General features: G+C 34.9%; 1 protein-coding gene across 4 annotated transcripts in view; it reads left to right on the top strand.

The window, feature by feature from the left end:
• LOC133532220 (glutamate decarboxylase) overlaps positions 1-16142 on the top strand; it is a 98348-nt gene that overhangs the window by 37779 nt on the left and 44427 nt on the right. For all 4 annotated transcript variants that reach the window (XM_061870792.1, XM_061870791.1, XM_061870790.1 and 1 more), the window contains 2 exons: positions 9314-9423; positions 10345-10471. In XM_061870792.1, the coding sequence (XP_061726776.1) occupies positions 9314-9423; positions 10345-10471 (237 nt within the window). The remainder of the gene's footprint in view (positions 1-9313; positions 9424-10344; positions 10472-16142) is intronic.

Genomic DNA, 16142 nt, shown 5'->3' with positions numbered 1-16142 from the left:
GTGTGTTTATTTAGTGACCTGCAATAATTTACGGTGTGAATATATAGGACATGCTGAACAACTTTTTCTATAGGACCAATTACGAAATCGCGAAAAAAAATTGGCTGTTTTATACATTTTGGCTGCCTGAACTTGACATTTTCTATGGGAGAGTAAATTTTTTTTTTGCGTTTTTAGGGTTGGTCCCATAGTAAACATTGCTCAGTATAGCCTATGTATTCACCCCGTAAACTATTGCAGGTGACTAAATAAACACCCCGTATTATTTTATTCCTAGCTCGAAATAAATACAAGTATACTACAAGAATTATTTACCGAAAAAAAATCTTTTGAATTAAGAATCGCGAAAGCGCTCGGAATAAAATAATACAGGGTTGTATTATTTTATTCCGAGCGCTCAATAAATAAAAGTATACTAACTCAGAAATATTTACCGAAAAAAAAATCTTTTGAATTAAGAATCGGTGCTAATAATAGTCTTCTAATATACAAAGTTTTGGAAATTGGTCGTTTACATAACCGGTACTAATATTTAATTAGTACATACGTACCAAATACATACGTACATGACATCATGACTGTTTGACGACCTGTCTGGCCTAGTGTAGTGGGTAGAGACCCTGCCTATGAAGCCGATGGTCCCGGGTTCAAATCCTGGCTAAGAGCATTTATTTGTGTGATCAGCACGGATATTTATTTCTGAGTCATGGGTGTTTTCTATGTATTATAGTATTTATATATTATATATATCGTTGTCTAAGTACCCTCAACACAAGTCTTATTGAGCTTACTGTGGGACTTAGTCAATTTGTGTAATAATGTCCTATAATATTTATTTATTTTATGACGTACGCGCATATGTTAGCTGTGTATAGCGACCAGCAGACCAAATAGCATCTTGTCAGGGTTTGTATGACTAGCATTTGAAATACCAACCCTACGCCTGACCCTAAGTTGTTGCCTACTCGCAAATTCCATGCATGCAATGTTGACTGCATGTTGTCGGAATGTGGAATTAATATCGTCCCTCGCTGCAAAATGCAGCTGCGCCGCGATATATCACGGGCGTATTGCACGCGGCAGGCTGCAGACTAGTACTACTACAGATAGTTCATTTTGAACATATCAGACATATTATTATGTAGTTAAGTAAGCGACGGCTTTGCTATAAAATTATAGACAAGCTCCAAGTAATTTGATTTAGACTCTATTCCTATTTTCTGGATGAGTTAGCATTATACTTAATTTGTTAATATTCAGTAATTTAATTAACTAAGGTAAAGCCTGACCAGTAATATATGATCACGCGCCATATTGCGGAATTTAATCGGAACTACATTTTTCATACTAAACTGAACTATACATAAGAATAATAGCGTCCTCTTGATAATGATCATATATTTCTGGTCGTGCTTTATATTTTCTGATTATGTTTTCTAATTTAGTGATAAATACATTAACACACTAAATAAAATTAGACAATAATTATTTAGGTATAACAGGCAGAATCACTTTTGCATTTATAATATCAGTTTTATTTTAGATTCAAATTAGTTTTGATCTGTATATAGGTATTCATTTTCGTTATTCGTTTTAGTTCTACGGCGTGTATTGTTCATATTTGTTGTATAAGTTTTTACCAATAAATAAATATTTTCACCACACCAACTGGTAAAGGCTCTCTTGATTATCCGAAAACTAATGAGAAAGTTGCATTTTATCCACATGTGGGGCATGTGTGTGTGTAAATTTTGAGTTGTTTTCTTACGTCAGTTGGTAGAATTGACTTTTAAATTATGATTTTGAATGATTTTTTATTACGTTCATTTGGATTTGATTTGTAATGTTTTTTTGGTATTTCAAAGTTGGTATTTTCCTCGCGTTGGTGTGGTGAAAAGTTTTGTTTCACTCAGAGACAAAGTTTGTTTAACCCTCTTGCCTTGAAACCCTCGCAACGCTCAAGATTTCACTTCTCGAACCATTCGCTATGCTCTTGGTTCAATTTTCGAATTTTTCGCTTGCTCCGGTATCAATATTAGCACGAGCGGTTAAACAACAACTTTGCCCCCTTGTAAAACAAATAACAATTTGGTATTTTTTACAGTGGCTTTAGGAAAAAATATCAGTATGAAAAAGTAATTGACAAAAAGTGTAAATCTTTCGCCAACATAAAATAAATATGAACTAACCGTTGCAGTGCTGTGGCCCTCTGAAGTGTAACTAATCGGCAGAGGGAGGGTTAGGTGTAATTAAAACAACACCGCTAGGGTTACTGGCTCTGCTCGGGATGTCGCATTTGCATATAAATCTATTGCTATTGGTTTTATTAAATTTGTTGGTTTGGATTATTAGTTTGATTATCAAAAGGATGTTAAATTCAATGTGAAAATTATATTAGGGAAGTCAAGGGTTTTGTTATAAGAAAATTAGTTACTAACATTAGTATTTAAGTATAATTAATTATAACCTGCATTTTTAAAAATTGTAGATTTTTCCTTACTATTATTCAATAATTAATCTAATTATTAATTACTTAAAACATAATAATCTCAATACATATAACCTACGTTGATTGCAAAAAACTTGTAATCGTTTAATGTATCCTTAGCATGCTGTATAAATAAAATAAAAATATTTTTTTCAAAGACTTGTATAAAAAATACATTTACTCGTGACCATCACAAACATGTACTAACATGTACAATCAACAACAGCAGAGTATCACAAAATAACCCGAGTTTACTCTCGGTAAAATCGTCATACAATATCTCCAGCTGCCTGTTTGTCCGTACATCATACTTCTATCACATTGCAGTAGACAGTAAGGGCCCGCATGTTGATATTTGCTCACACTTGTCGCCCCAAAAGCACAGTTCGCTTACAATCAGCTTAAACACTTCGAAACAATCTTCGAAAAATACAGTCCATCCAAAACACAACCCTAAATCAAAGAGTGACAGCCCTAGTTGCAATGCCTCTTTGTGAGAAACCGTAGAGTATTTCATACAATTAAAATTCAACTTTAACGTGAATATCTTAACGTTGAAATTTTAATGGCTATTTATTTTAGTTAGTCGTGGGTGAGGTAGGCCAAGTTAGTTTTACATGTAATGTATCTTTTGTTGCTATTTGTTTAAGGTTAATTTTAGAATAGTTCAGCGTTTCCTTATTTTGCAGTTTGCTAACATCTGGAATGCGATGTAATGCTTGACAAAGACTGTCAAAGTGCTTTTACTATTTGCTCTTTTGTGTTCAAATGAAATTGAATCTAAAGATTTAGCGGTTAGGGTTGTAAGTGTCTCATGGGGTTATAATCTGTATTTAACTTGTTGGATTTGGCATTACTTGAGCATTAGTTTTAGTTTTTCGGTTCTATTTGACGAATTTATGGAACCCTAGTACATTACATTTTAAATCAGTTATTTAAAAGGTACAATCGTATCCAAGTTAAATAATTAGTTTTAAAATAATGTTATTGTTTAATTTTTTAATTCTTCTTTCGCGAAGCGTTTCCGTTTCAGCTTTGGCAAAAATGCTTTCGTCTGTCCGGTTGTCAGCCTTTTCTTCGCTGTAGTCATGATTGTTTGTGAGCAGGTTCCATAATTATATGGATTTTTTGTCGAATAAGTTATTGTAAGACTTTTAAAAAGCCCAAAGTCCAAATCAGGACTCATGAGGCCTACAGCTGACAGCGCCATTACTATTTTCTTGATTCTACTACACTGTTTGTTTACATTAACATTACTTCTTATTAATTTAGTAGTTGTTTCTGCTTTTGCTGGCTAAAATATTTCTGACAGGAATGATATTTTGACGACCAGTTTGGCCTAGTGGGTAGTGACCCTGCCTACGAAGTCGATGGTCCCAGGTTCAAATCCTGGTAAGGGCATTTATTCATGTGATGAGCATGGATATTTGTTTCTGAGTCATGGGTGTTTTCTATGTATTTAAGTATTTATAAATATTTATATATTATATATATCGTTGTCTAAGTACCCTCAACACAAGCCTTATTGAGCTTACTGTGGGACTTAGTCAATTTGTGTAATAATGTCCTATAATATTTATTTATTAATACTTCAATTTTGAATTCCCACATCTATTCTATCGTCACCATCTTATATCTATCCATGCGTTTGACAGCCCGTCTTTCCCCGCTCTCCCCTCGCTAAGCGGGTTAAGGGCTTAGGGCCGAAACATTTGCTGAGGGCTTTTAAGGCACTTAAATAAATGCACAGTTCAACTTTTCTATTGGGACGTCAGTTCATTTTCCATTCGGAATTTCACACGGTTAATTTTTTTTGTCTTTTTAAACAAAATATATCTTACTTACAAAATATATCTTTATTAATGTGTCCCCTGCACTTTAGATAAAAATGTTTATTTGACAACAAAACATTAAAAATAACTTTTGAAAAGATACATGACATTAGAGCCTGTAAAATTCATTTTTAAATGCTTATTTTAAATTTATGATAGTACCGCATGGTCACATTTTCATCACCTGTCACTATGCCTGTCACTTTCGCACGTACATACTTGTTAGAACGTGACAGGCATGGTGACACGCGATAAAAATGCGACCATGTTTAGTCAATAGTTGAACTCGATTCGGTTAAAATCAGATCTCATATTACCTTTTATTGAAAAGCTTGTGCTTTATTAGAATAAAAAAAAATAACCTGCAAAGATCTGTCTATTGTTTCAAAAACAAAACATCATCCTGACTTCTGAACATACAGATTTTCCGCTACGTGAAACGTGTACAAAAACACAAAAAACCTTAATCAAGGTTCCCTAGCCCTATCTCGTTTTAATCCGTCAAAAGGGCAAACTCCAGGACTTTGACTATCTCTTTACAATACACAATCAACAATTGTTAAACCTTAGCAAATAAATTTTTACCCTATGGTGAAGACTATAAAGTTTAGTTTCAAAAAGAGGCGTGCGCAAAGATATTCAAATTTTCAGAAGCTGATTTCAACTTAAAATCATCGAGTATAGAGTTGAAATTACAATAACATTGTTTTCACCCCATTGTTTCTATACAATTTTATTGAAAGCACTCGACTAAAATACCCAGTCTTTGCTAATAAAAGATTAGAGTTGAAATTCGTTTGGCAATAGTTTTTCTAACGGCATATCTTTTATTGTTGCCGCTTATATTGAAAATCAAAATGTACGCATTGTTATGAGCGGACCTTCATAATATTATAACAAAATTCTGTTTACTATTACATTCTTTGGACGGCTACTCTATTTCCATGTATTTAGTACTATTTTTGCTAAACATTGACTTTTCTAGTAATTTTCATTATGTTGCATTAGCACCAGGGTAAAATGCGGTTGTTTTTTTTGTCATGTGGACCTTACACTAGGTTAAATAAGGGTGATGTTAGCTTGGGTGTTATTGTGAGGGGTGTAATACAGAATGCAGCGTAATTTGGAGCACAAATCACGAGCATCTGTGGACGGCAGTCACTGCAAGATGATGCCAGGAATGTTCTTATTAGAAAAATTGTCATAAAATAACTTGGCCTTAGTCAGGTTTAGCCACGTTTGGTTTCGATTTGTTGTGCCTACTTTTTCAGATTTGGAATTTTAATGTTTTTTACTTTTTTCTACTCAGTACCCCTAGTGTAAATATTTTCGACAGCGAAACGTGACGTACGCGTTTGCGTTAAGTGTCATTTTGTATGAGATTTTTGACTTTCCAAAACGTCCCGCTTGGCGCGCTGTTCAAAAACCCATACAAAATGAGACTAAACGCAAACGCGTACGTCACGTTTCTAAACCGAATTTATTTACACTAGGGGTACAGAATCACGATCTCTTTTAATACAGATCGTACCCTTGGTGCAATAAAGCCACATGTGACTTTATACCAAAATCGATTTTATCTCGCGAAAGTTACACAAATGTTGTATACTATCAAAAACAAAAATCCTTTTTTCTGTATCTTTATTAGTTTCTTAAATAAAGCAAGCGAACACCGACGCATGTGATCAAGTTGAAAATGAAACAACGCCGCTACCGCACGTGCGTCGTTGTTTCCCGATGTTACCGCAAGCGCCTTAGCTGCGCACGCGACGATGTAAGTTCAGTTGCGTCTGTTTTTTACGGGTCTATGTGGTACTAACATATTTTTTTAAAGAAACGTGTTAATAATGTTTTATTGGTGTTATTTTCTGCTTGTATCATACTGTTATATAACTTAAAAATGCTAGTCACAAAGTCACATATGCCTTTGTTGCACAAAATATTCCCAGCCGCAAATAAACATGTAGCTTTATTAGCCACAAAATATTGATTCGATATATACACTTGCGCCCTTTTTACATGAAATGGATAAACATACATCGTTATTGAATAGTTTAAGCACAGGAAAATGGTATAATTATAGATCAAATCTGCTTAATTTTAATTTATATATCATTATAGATTACCCATAAATACTATAAAGTGATTAGATTTTGTTTATTTTTATTTTCACTTCGCATGTAGTAATGATAGTGGGTGAAAGAAATTGTAGCTTTTTAGGGATATTTATGTACGTATTTCCGAATTGAAAAAAAAACGCACTATAGGATCTCTCGTGGGTATGTCTGTCTATCTGTCTGTCACAGCGAATTTACCCTTATTTTCTACGGCACGCTCGTGATATATATGTATATTTCTAAGTTAAACATGGACGAGTACCTAACGCAAATAAAATAAAATAAAAGTATAGGCATCAATTAGGAAATAATATTGCGTGGAATTTTAATTATAGTAAAGTTTTAAATTATACTGAAATGTAGGTAATACCTATTATGATTTAGTGGCAAACCGGGTGTCTTCATATATCTTATATGTATTTATTTAAATAACAGCACCACTGGCATGTTACCATTATGCATAAGGTATTATGAATATTAAATATTCATTCTCTCTATTTACGCCTCTAATAAACATAATGTCAATATATCGCATTCCTTTCTTGAGAAAGGACATACACAAAATGAAGGCGATAGTGTTCATTCAACTATTGAGAAAGCGTCGTCACTAAAGACAATTTATACGCCTGAAGAGTGGAAACTTCTAGTCCGATGGGTCAGATCACCAGATCATGAGCCTTATTTGGTCAAAAATATGACACAAAACAGTTTTTATGATTTTAAGAGCGAGTTAAATTACCGTGTTTGGAAAAACAACAGCCAAGCTGAAAAGATAAGTTGGAAGAGTGTGAAAGAGGTATCAATTAGTAAAGATGACCCGTTCAAGGTGAAGTATGTGATTGTTAAGAGCAGAACAAGACGACAAACAGCCCATGTGGATGTAAGAAGTAGGAGTAATATAAATTCTGAAGACACATAGATACTTAGAATCATTTAATTGTATACTTTTGTGATATTGATTGCAACACTGATCTCAATTTATGTAAAAAAAAAACTACCTACCTACCTCTTGCATGTACTTTCAGTAGAGTTCAAATTATATGTCAGCATTATGCCAGTCAAATTATAGGTAAGTCTGAGTTAATAAAACTTCATACCTAAGTAAATAATTAGTACTAGTTTGTGTACATGTTAAAATAATTTACTAACTTATTTCAAATAATAAAATATTTCTCCATCCAAATATATTACAGGCATTGCAGCTGCAAGTAAGAGGAGTATTTCTTAAGTTTTATTACCATAATATAGTTGAATAAGATTTAATCAGATTTATAAAGAGTTAATTTAATCATGTGTGACAGAACCTTAGTTCTGTTTTAGAAGTTTGTACTTTATTTATGCACTGTTTGGTTAGTAATTTAAATCTCTTTTTTGTTCTTAAAGTTATTTTATGTACAAAATGCCTAAGTAAAACCCCTCTGTAGTTAATTCAAATTATATATCAGTCAAATTATAAGTAAGACAGTATTAATAACATTTCTTATCTAAGTACATTATTCAGACTAGTTTCGAAATTAAACGCTAACATACTATTATTTTATTACTTATATTCGTATTTCAAATAGTTAAATATTTTTTACTGCTGCAGACAAGAGGGCCAATTCTAATTTTTTTACCAATACTTGTAATTCGATTACATATAAGGAAAGAGATAATTTTAATCATGTAAGCAGAGCTTGAACTATGTTTTACTAGTTTATTATTTTTATTTTGTGGTTTGGTTACCTAAAGACATTGATCTGACTTTTTTTTAAATTATGTTTGTGTATTTAACAATTTTATGACTTGAAATAAAAATATACAAATTAAACAGTTCCTATTATTGCACTTGCGTCCCTCCACTAAAATAACATTTCGGTAAATAAAGATGCATGTACACATACTTCATGCGGATATCCATGCAATAAAGACGCATGTCTACTTACGTTTGCTACAGTTTGGGACAATAAAGCCGTAAGTACACATGCAACCCACGATTTCCGAAAATAATTAAATAATTAGAATAACCTACATCGTATTAAATAGAGTACATTTATATTACAGTTATTGTAAAATTTTATAAACCTAACATTAAGCATAAAATAGATATTTTCAAATTTTGATTGACAGAATTTTTAAACCTCTCTCCTGAAAAGTCATCATTATGCAGATGTGGCTTTATTGCACCAAGGGTGCGAGATACGAGAAATTAAAATCACAACAAATTCATACATTTTTCGTTCCTTCCATTCTGTTGCCGTCATAGGTCATAAAGTGAAATAAATAACATAAAAAATTTGAAATTAAAATTTTAAGTGTAATAATACTAATAATACAACATAGTGCATTAAATACGTTTTGATATCTTTAAGAGGGAAGAATTCAGGTAGCTTTGCGAACTTAGCGAAATAACAGTACTTTTACTATGAAATTCCATTCCGGGAGAAAACGGTTTCCACTAACTAAATCTTCACAAATCACTTTGATTTTCATGTCGATCGCTTCAGCATGATAAGTATATTCTAGGTTTACAGATTTCACTTTAAAATTTTTGAAACAGGAAAATGTATACGCCTAGTTTTTCATTGTGTCAATAACATATTAAAAAATCATTGATAATGGAAAATATTTAGAAGTGGAAAAACATTTTCTCTTTTTGTATGAACAAATTATTCACCCACCTTGAAGTTTCTCTGTTTTGCCTTATGGTTGACTGGTAGAGAATGCCTATTGGCATTAAGTCCGCCTGTTGTACTCTTTTTTATGTGCAATAAAGTTTAAAATAAATAATAATAATAATTATATACATGTTATATGTACTTCCCTCTTAATTTAGTTACTTCTCCCACGGATCTGTTTCTGGTTCAAGCGTTACTTATGTCATGTTTTATTTGCAGCCATCCTGCCGTACCGCGAGGATGCCGGGCCCCAAACCCGGGAGTTCCTGGCGCGCGTCGTGGACGTTCTGCTGGATTTCGTGCAGCAGGTCAACGACCGCAACGAGAAGGTAAGTGTCATGACGACCCTGCTGACCATATCCACGTGTCGTGGGCGTGTTTCAGTAGATCAACAATTTGTTATGGACAACATGGCGGCCCTGCCAATGCGAACCCGGATACGGGAAATGAACGATCTTGACACAAACAGATTACTTAGCCCATAATTTTTCTAATTTAAAGAATCTTCTAGAATTGGCAGTTTATAGCAGCCTACTTAACAACACTTTTAAATTAAAAAAAAACCGGCCAAGTGCGAGTCGGACTCGCGTACCGTGGGTCCCGTACAAATCTGCAAATGTTGTATTGATTTATAAAAGAGCCCTTGAGGCCTACTTGCAGAATAAATTTTTGAATTTTGAATTTTGCAGGTATATAAGTAAAGCTTCACCCACCACGACAATCGAGTCATGTCAATTATTGAAAATAGTTTTATTATATGATGTAATTAAAAATTTACAGTTTTCGCAATTTTCCCTTTATCTGTGCTATAAGACGTTGCTTCGTACCAAATTTCAAGATTCTGAGGTCACGGGAAGTAACCTATAGGCATAAACGGCTGTATCTTTTGATTGCGATGGCTTAGAAGATTGATTTTTTTCACAGCTCCAAGGGACAGTAGACCTGAGTATTTGATATAAATTCCAGCTTGATATCTCCACGTGTTCCTGAGAACAATGGTCTTGACAGACAGACAGACGGACGGACGGACAACAAAGTGATCCTAGAGGGGTTCCGTATTTTCCTTTCGAGGTACGGAACCCTAAAAATGACATTAGTTTTAGCAAACACGTGCTTATGCCAAAGATTTAATATGATGATAATAGTTACGTAGGTTAGTCAAGCCAGTCTTCAAGCCTAGTTTCCAAGGTCTTTTTCTCGTTGACTACTCGTATAAGTGCAGATTATTTCTAATCATATTGTTATTCCAGATCCTAGAATTCAAGATGCCTGAAGAAATGCAGAAGCTGCTAGACCTTGAGCTTCGCGATGAGCCGCTGCCGCTCAAGCAGCTGCTGGAAGATTGCAAGACCACCCTGAAGCACCAGGTCAAGACTGGTGAGTGCTCATGTTTTACCTTGCTGACTACCTTCATTTCGTTTTAGATTATTGCTAGCGATCTAGAAATGAACTTATAATTCGGTCCCGTGGTTGCATTCTTCTAAAGTGGGTATCCAAACTAAAAACAATCAACAGTCCAGAGCCGTTGGCAAAAGGATCATTCTACTTTTTAGTCAGGTTTTTACGATTTCAAAGAATCTTTAAATTTTAATATTCGTAATGCGTTTTAACTTACGCTGGCTACTGAAACATAATTAGCACAAAATAGGCCCTATATTTGACCCTTGGCTTTTATTTAATTTTAGAATATTTAGCCTGGAGTATACAAATATACAACTATGTTACCGTCACATCTTTTTTAGTCATAATGACAACGTTGTTATAAAAAAAATTATGAATCATTTTTTTATTTGGTTACAAAAAATCGTTAGTGCGGTAATCAAATGTGCTTTATTCTTTTTCTTTTCAAAATTCTTTATTTCCTGAATTTATATTGATATACAATTAATTACAATTACAAAAATTACATAGTTTACGAATATAAAAATCAAATACTGGGGAGTTGGGGACACGAAAACCTGCAGTAAAAAGTATAATGACTCAAAATTGCGAAGTCACAACATTTAACATAGGTATGTCAACGGCGATGTGGCGAACATGTCACGAAGAAGATGACACAACAAAAGCACCTACTTTATGAATGTCACGGACGATCGCTACCTGGAACCTGGAACCAAAGGAATTCAAGGCGCTGCCCTTGCGCTTCATTATTGGATACATGGGGAAGGCTGGAAAGATCTTAAGGAGACGCAGTAAGGTGGAAATTAATTACAAATATGATTCTTATAGGTATAAGTGTATCCCCGGTTTTGACTCCGATTACATGAGACATGACAAAGGACAAACTTATATAAAATGGAGTTAAATACGTACCTAAAGTTTACGCGACTAATTTATGGAATGCTATGCATTCCTAAACATAAAATTTCTAATTTCATACATCTGTTAACCTATTTTTAAAACCGTGGGCATTTTAGTAAAACCACCTTTATGCAGCAGGCGCAAATCACACGGGGTTTTTACTTTTAACAAAGATCTCCCCATCGGAGCCCGCATGGAACAATTTTCCGAGGCGTTGGTTCTCGCGCTTGGACGATCATCGCTTGTTTGATGGCGGGTCGATAAGCGGCGATTTTTGACTGACGTTTGGAGATCAGGGGTTAGCTATCTATGCCGACGAGTAACATTCAAAGTTGTTAAACTTGAAGTCATTTTAAAGGATACCCTAATGGACGAAGGTAAGGTAATAATGATCTAAATAAGTTCTGGCTAAGTACTTTTGACACTAATTTAAACTTTCACGAATTTTACACATTCACTATATAAAACGAGACTTAATCAAATAATCACGTACAAAATAGGCTTGAATATTACCATTCTCGAAGACAGCATTGTTTTTGAGGTCTCGAAGAAAGACGAAAGACTAAAATTAAAACCAAGATCTTCTAGCTGCTTTTCAAACTACCCGTTCTTAGTCTATCTTATTAACTAGAGTATTTTTCGTACTTTCGTACTAGGGTTGTCACTCGATCCGCAGATGTAGTGAATAATCCTTTACCATCGTATTTGCACGGAAACGCACGAACGTGTTATGCTATTTCAATCAGTCTCAGTACAAAAAGTACTGAGGTTGACTGAAGTAGGATGACAAATACGAGCATATGGCAAAGGATTGTTGATTACATATCATATATCCTATTTTATAAATTGTCCGTGTGCCAAACTTCATCGACCTCGAAATATTCAAACATAAATACTTTCAGTTTTATATATACTAGAGTACGCAGCACAAATATTTCACAAATTGCAAGACATAGCTCATAGGTCACAATAGCAAACAAGTATAATGCAATTCCGTTTGCAACAAACAGCTATTAATTCCAGCATCCATCGCGAGGGGATTCCGCGCCGCTTGCCCGCGTGATTGCCACTCGTGCGACTCAATAGCGGCTATTAAAATCGCCCGTGCCCTGCCCACTAATTCAATACTGTTTGCGGGGTTTTATAGAAGAACACTGCCATAAATAGGTGGATAGCAAAACTGCCAAAATACGGAGTACTAAAATAGATAATTTAACTTCGCAGGGGCCCATGACAGCCCGATATTTGGCCACTGGGCGAAATCTCACGCGCCACATGCCCACTACGACAAGTAATTAGTTTAATATAATGTAATTGATAATTTTAATTTAATTTAATTGATAATTTTAATGTAATTTAATTGATAATTTTGATTTAATGTAATGAATAATGTTAATTTAATTTATCCGTATTTTTAATTTAATTTAATTATTATTTTAATTGAATTTTTTGTAATTTATATGGAAATATTTTGATTGTTTTGTTGTTTTGTGTTTTTGTATTATGGATCTTGTCCGAAATAAATGTTTTTTTTTTTTTTAATAATCAGACTTAAAGCGACGGAAAGGCGTACCATTTAACTCTAAGTCCATGGGGTAATTTTTCTAAGTTTTTGCAATAATCGCGAAGCGTCTGGTTGACGTAACTGGTGACCGAAGAGCTGGCAGCTTCCTCGCACAACGTATCAGTATTGCGATACAACGAGGAAATGCCGCCAGCGTCCATGGTAGAATGCCTCAAGGGGCTATTTTAGATTTAAGCTATAGTCCAGACGTCTGGCAATGATGGTTATCAATTTTTAACAATATTTTCTTAGTATTAAAAGTTAGTATTATTTTTACCAACATTTAGCACCTTGTACCGGACAAATGGCCGTCGGGCCAATATTAAATATAGCAAGTATGCAGACATTAAAAGTACATATTAACACTACATTATGGCATAAATTTTATTCATGAGAAAATAAGTAAGGTCTGGCGGCTCCAGGATCTTACTCTACTAGTTATTAATACTAATACCTCTGTATATATCTATTTTGTAAATAAAGCATCGTTTTTTCTTCTGTAATAATCGGTTATTGATATGATACTAACGTGACATGACTCACAGTCTGGTTTCAAAATGGGTACGTGACGTCATGCCCAACGGAATATGTTAACAGCATCAATTATGGGAGATTTAAGAGAAAATTTGGGGTATTTTCGATATGTCACCGACATCTGTAAAATTTCTACCGCTTTATGCTTCAAAAGTTGAATGTCCAATTCGTTCTTTACGTATTCTATGTATTTAATGAAAGCTACTGCAATTGATTTCAATATTATTAACCAATTAAAACTATGATTTTTTGCTCCAGTCATGGGATGTATGGCGCCATTAATTTTCAAATTAACAAATGTCAATGAAGAATTAAACTGAAGCAGATCTATGGCTCTTTTTATGGTAAAATGTTGCCAGCGATTAAAAACTGATGGTAAATACCTGTTTTACAGGATTTGTCTACACCATCCCATTACTGGTGCATGTTCCATTATAGGGGTGTTTACTATACGTCCCTACGATAAACATATATCCATGAGAAAGTTATCAATACTTTAAGGACTTTATTATAAAATGCGATGGAAATGGTTAGACACGGGGGATACTCGTATGTCCATATCTTCAGATAACAGCACAAAGGACCGAACCCGCGGTCTATAGAATCAATCCACGATGATCCATCATGGTAATCCTACTGGATGGGATGGGTGAGTAGGGTGGCCACAAGTGAAACTTTTAGCGGGATTTTTACATAATACCACGTACAGGACCCGTTGAAGAAAACAGTAGGTACGCGTTTGTATAAATTATAGATGAAGATCGGTCTGGCCCAGTGGGTATATTGACCCTGCCTATAAAGCCAATGGTCCGGGGTTTGTGTGATGAGCACGGATATTTGTTCCCGAGTCATGGATATTTTCTTTGTATGTAAGTGTTTGTATATTATATCGTACATATCGTTGTCTGAGTACCCACAACATAAATTTATATTTCCTTTATTGCAAACCATGGTACATATGTTGTTACAAAAGATTAGAGTATCACATGGACCCGGACAGGGTATAGCAAGATTATACTTAAAAATTATTCTTAAGAGTCCTTATTCCTACAGACGAGCGTATTTTGTAAAATGCTTCCTTTTTCATTCAAGATTACGACGTAACTATTAGTATTTATTCAAAAACTGGTGACGTACTTAAATAATCGTTTCCTAAACTAGCGGCTCCAACAGTTCAAATTTTCATTTTCTCTTTTAAACCTCTTTTTTAATGAGTTTTATTGGGAGTCTTTTCCAAATTTTGCAGTGAGATGTGGCGTTTCGGTTCTCAATTTTGCTGTAAACAAGAATCATTTGGTACATGAATGACTACAATTTGATTCAACATATCTCGTACGAGGGGCTGGAATGATTAACAATCGAAGATTCATTTGAAAAAACTGATAAAATACCTTCCGAGTTTTCTTCATTTTTTTGGCGATAACAGGGTTTTATTATATTTTTTTTCCGCAAATTGTACGCATATTTTGCTTTAAAAATAATATTATAGCAAACTGTAACTTTATGTTAACCTATAAAAAAAAATCATAACTATGGGACCTACATTGCCGTAAATTTATATTTTTTTAAAACACGTATAAATCACGCAGCAGCGACGCCCCGCTCTCAGTCCGCGCGGAGCGCGCTTAGAGGACGGACCTGTGCTCGATTGTCAGGCATTCGTTGCGATCGTAATCAGCTACGGAGTTCCGAGAAGTGCTATATACTGCGATTGGAAAATCTTAATAATAGTTCATTTTTTACACTATGCTTAACAGACTCTCGCTTATTGATGGATTTTCAGTGGTCCTTTTTTTTATACTACGTCCGTGGCAAACAAGCTTACGGCCCGCCTGATGGTAAGCAGTATCCGTAGCCTATGTACGCCTGCAACTCCAGAGGAGTTACATGCGCGTTGCCGACTCTAACCCCCTCCCGCCCCTCGTTGAGCTCTGGCAACCTTACTCACCGGCAGGAACACAACACTATGAGTAGGGTCTAGTGTTATTTGGCTGCGATTTTCTGAAAAACGCATTTTTACTTGAAATTACGTTAGGGTTTGCATTTGCATTATTATTTTTGACCCGGATGAAGTCCAAGTTCTCATGATGGAGTCAGGAGTTGGTCACCAGAACTCCTAATCTACTCATTATAATCCCATCGTGTTTGGGCTCAAAAGATTTGCCCTGACGAACACCATCGATCTAGATGAGGTCCAGGGTCTCATAATGGAGTCAGGAGTTGGTCACCAGGACTCTTAATCTACTTATCATAACGCCATCGTGTTTGGGCTCAATAGATTTGCCCTGACGAGCACCATCAATCTAGATAAAGTCCAGGGTCTCATGATGGAGTCAGGAGTTGGTCACTAGAACTCCTAATCTACTCATTATAATTCCATCATGTTTGGGCTCAAAAGATTTGCCCTGACGAGCACCATAGATCTAGATGAGGCCCAGGGTCTCATGATGGAGTCAGGAGTTGGTCACCAGAACTCCTAATCTACTCATCATAACCTCATCGTGTTTGGGCTCAATAGAGTTGCCCTGACGAGCACCATCAATCTAGATGAGGTCCAGGGTCTCATGATTGAGTTAGGAGTTGGTCATTAGAACTCCTAATCTACTCATCATAACTCCATCGTGTTTGGGCTCAATAGATTTGCCCTGA

The sequence above is a fragment of the Cydia pomonella genome, chromosome 26, assembly GCF_033807575.1.
Source record: "Cydia pomonella isolate Wapato2018A chromosome 26, ilCydPomo1, whole genome shotgun sequence".
NCBI lineage: Eukaryota > Metazoa > Arthropoda > Insecta > Lepidoptera > Tortricidae > Cydia > Cydia pomonella.
The sequence above is the reverse complement of the archived record's forward strand: the minus strand, read 5'-3'. Positions and strand labels throughout refer to the sequence as shown.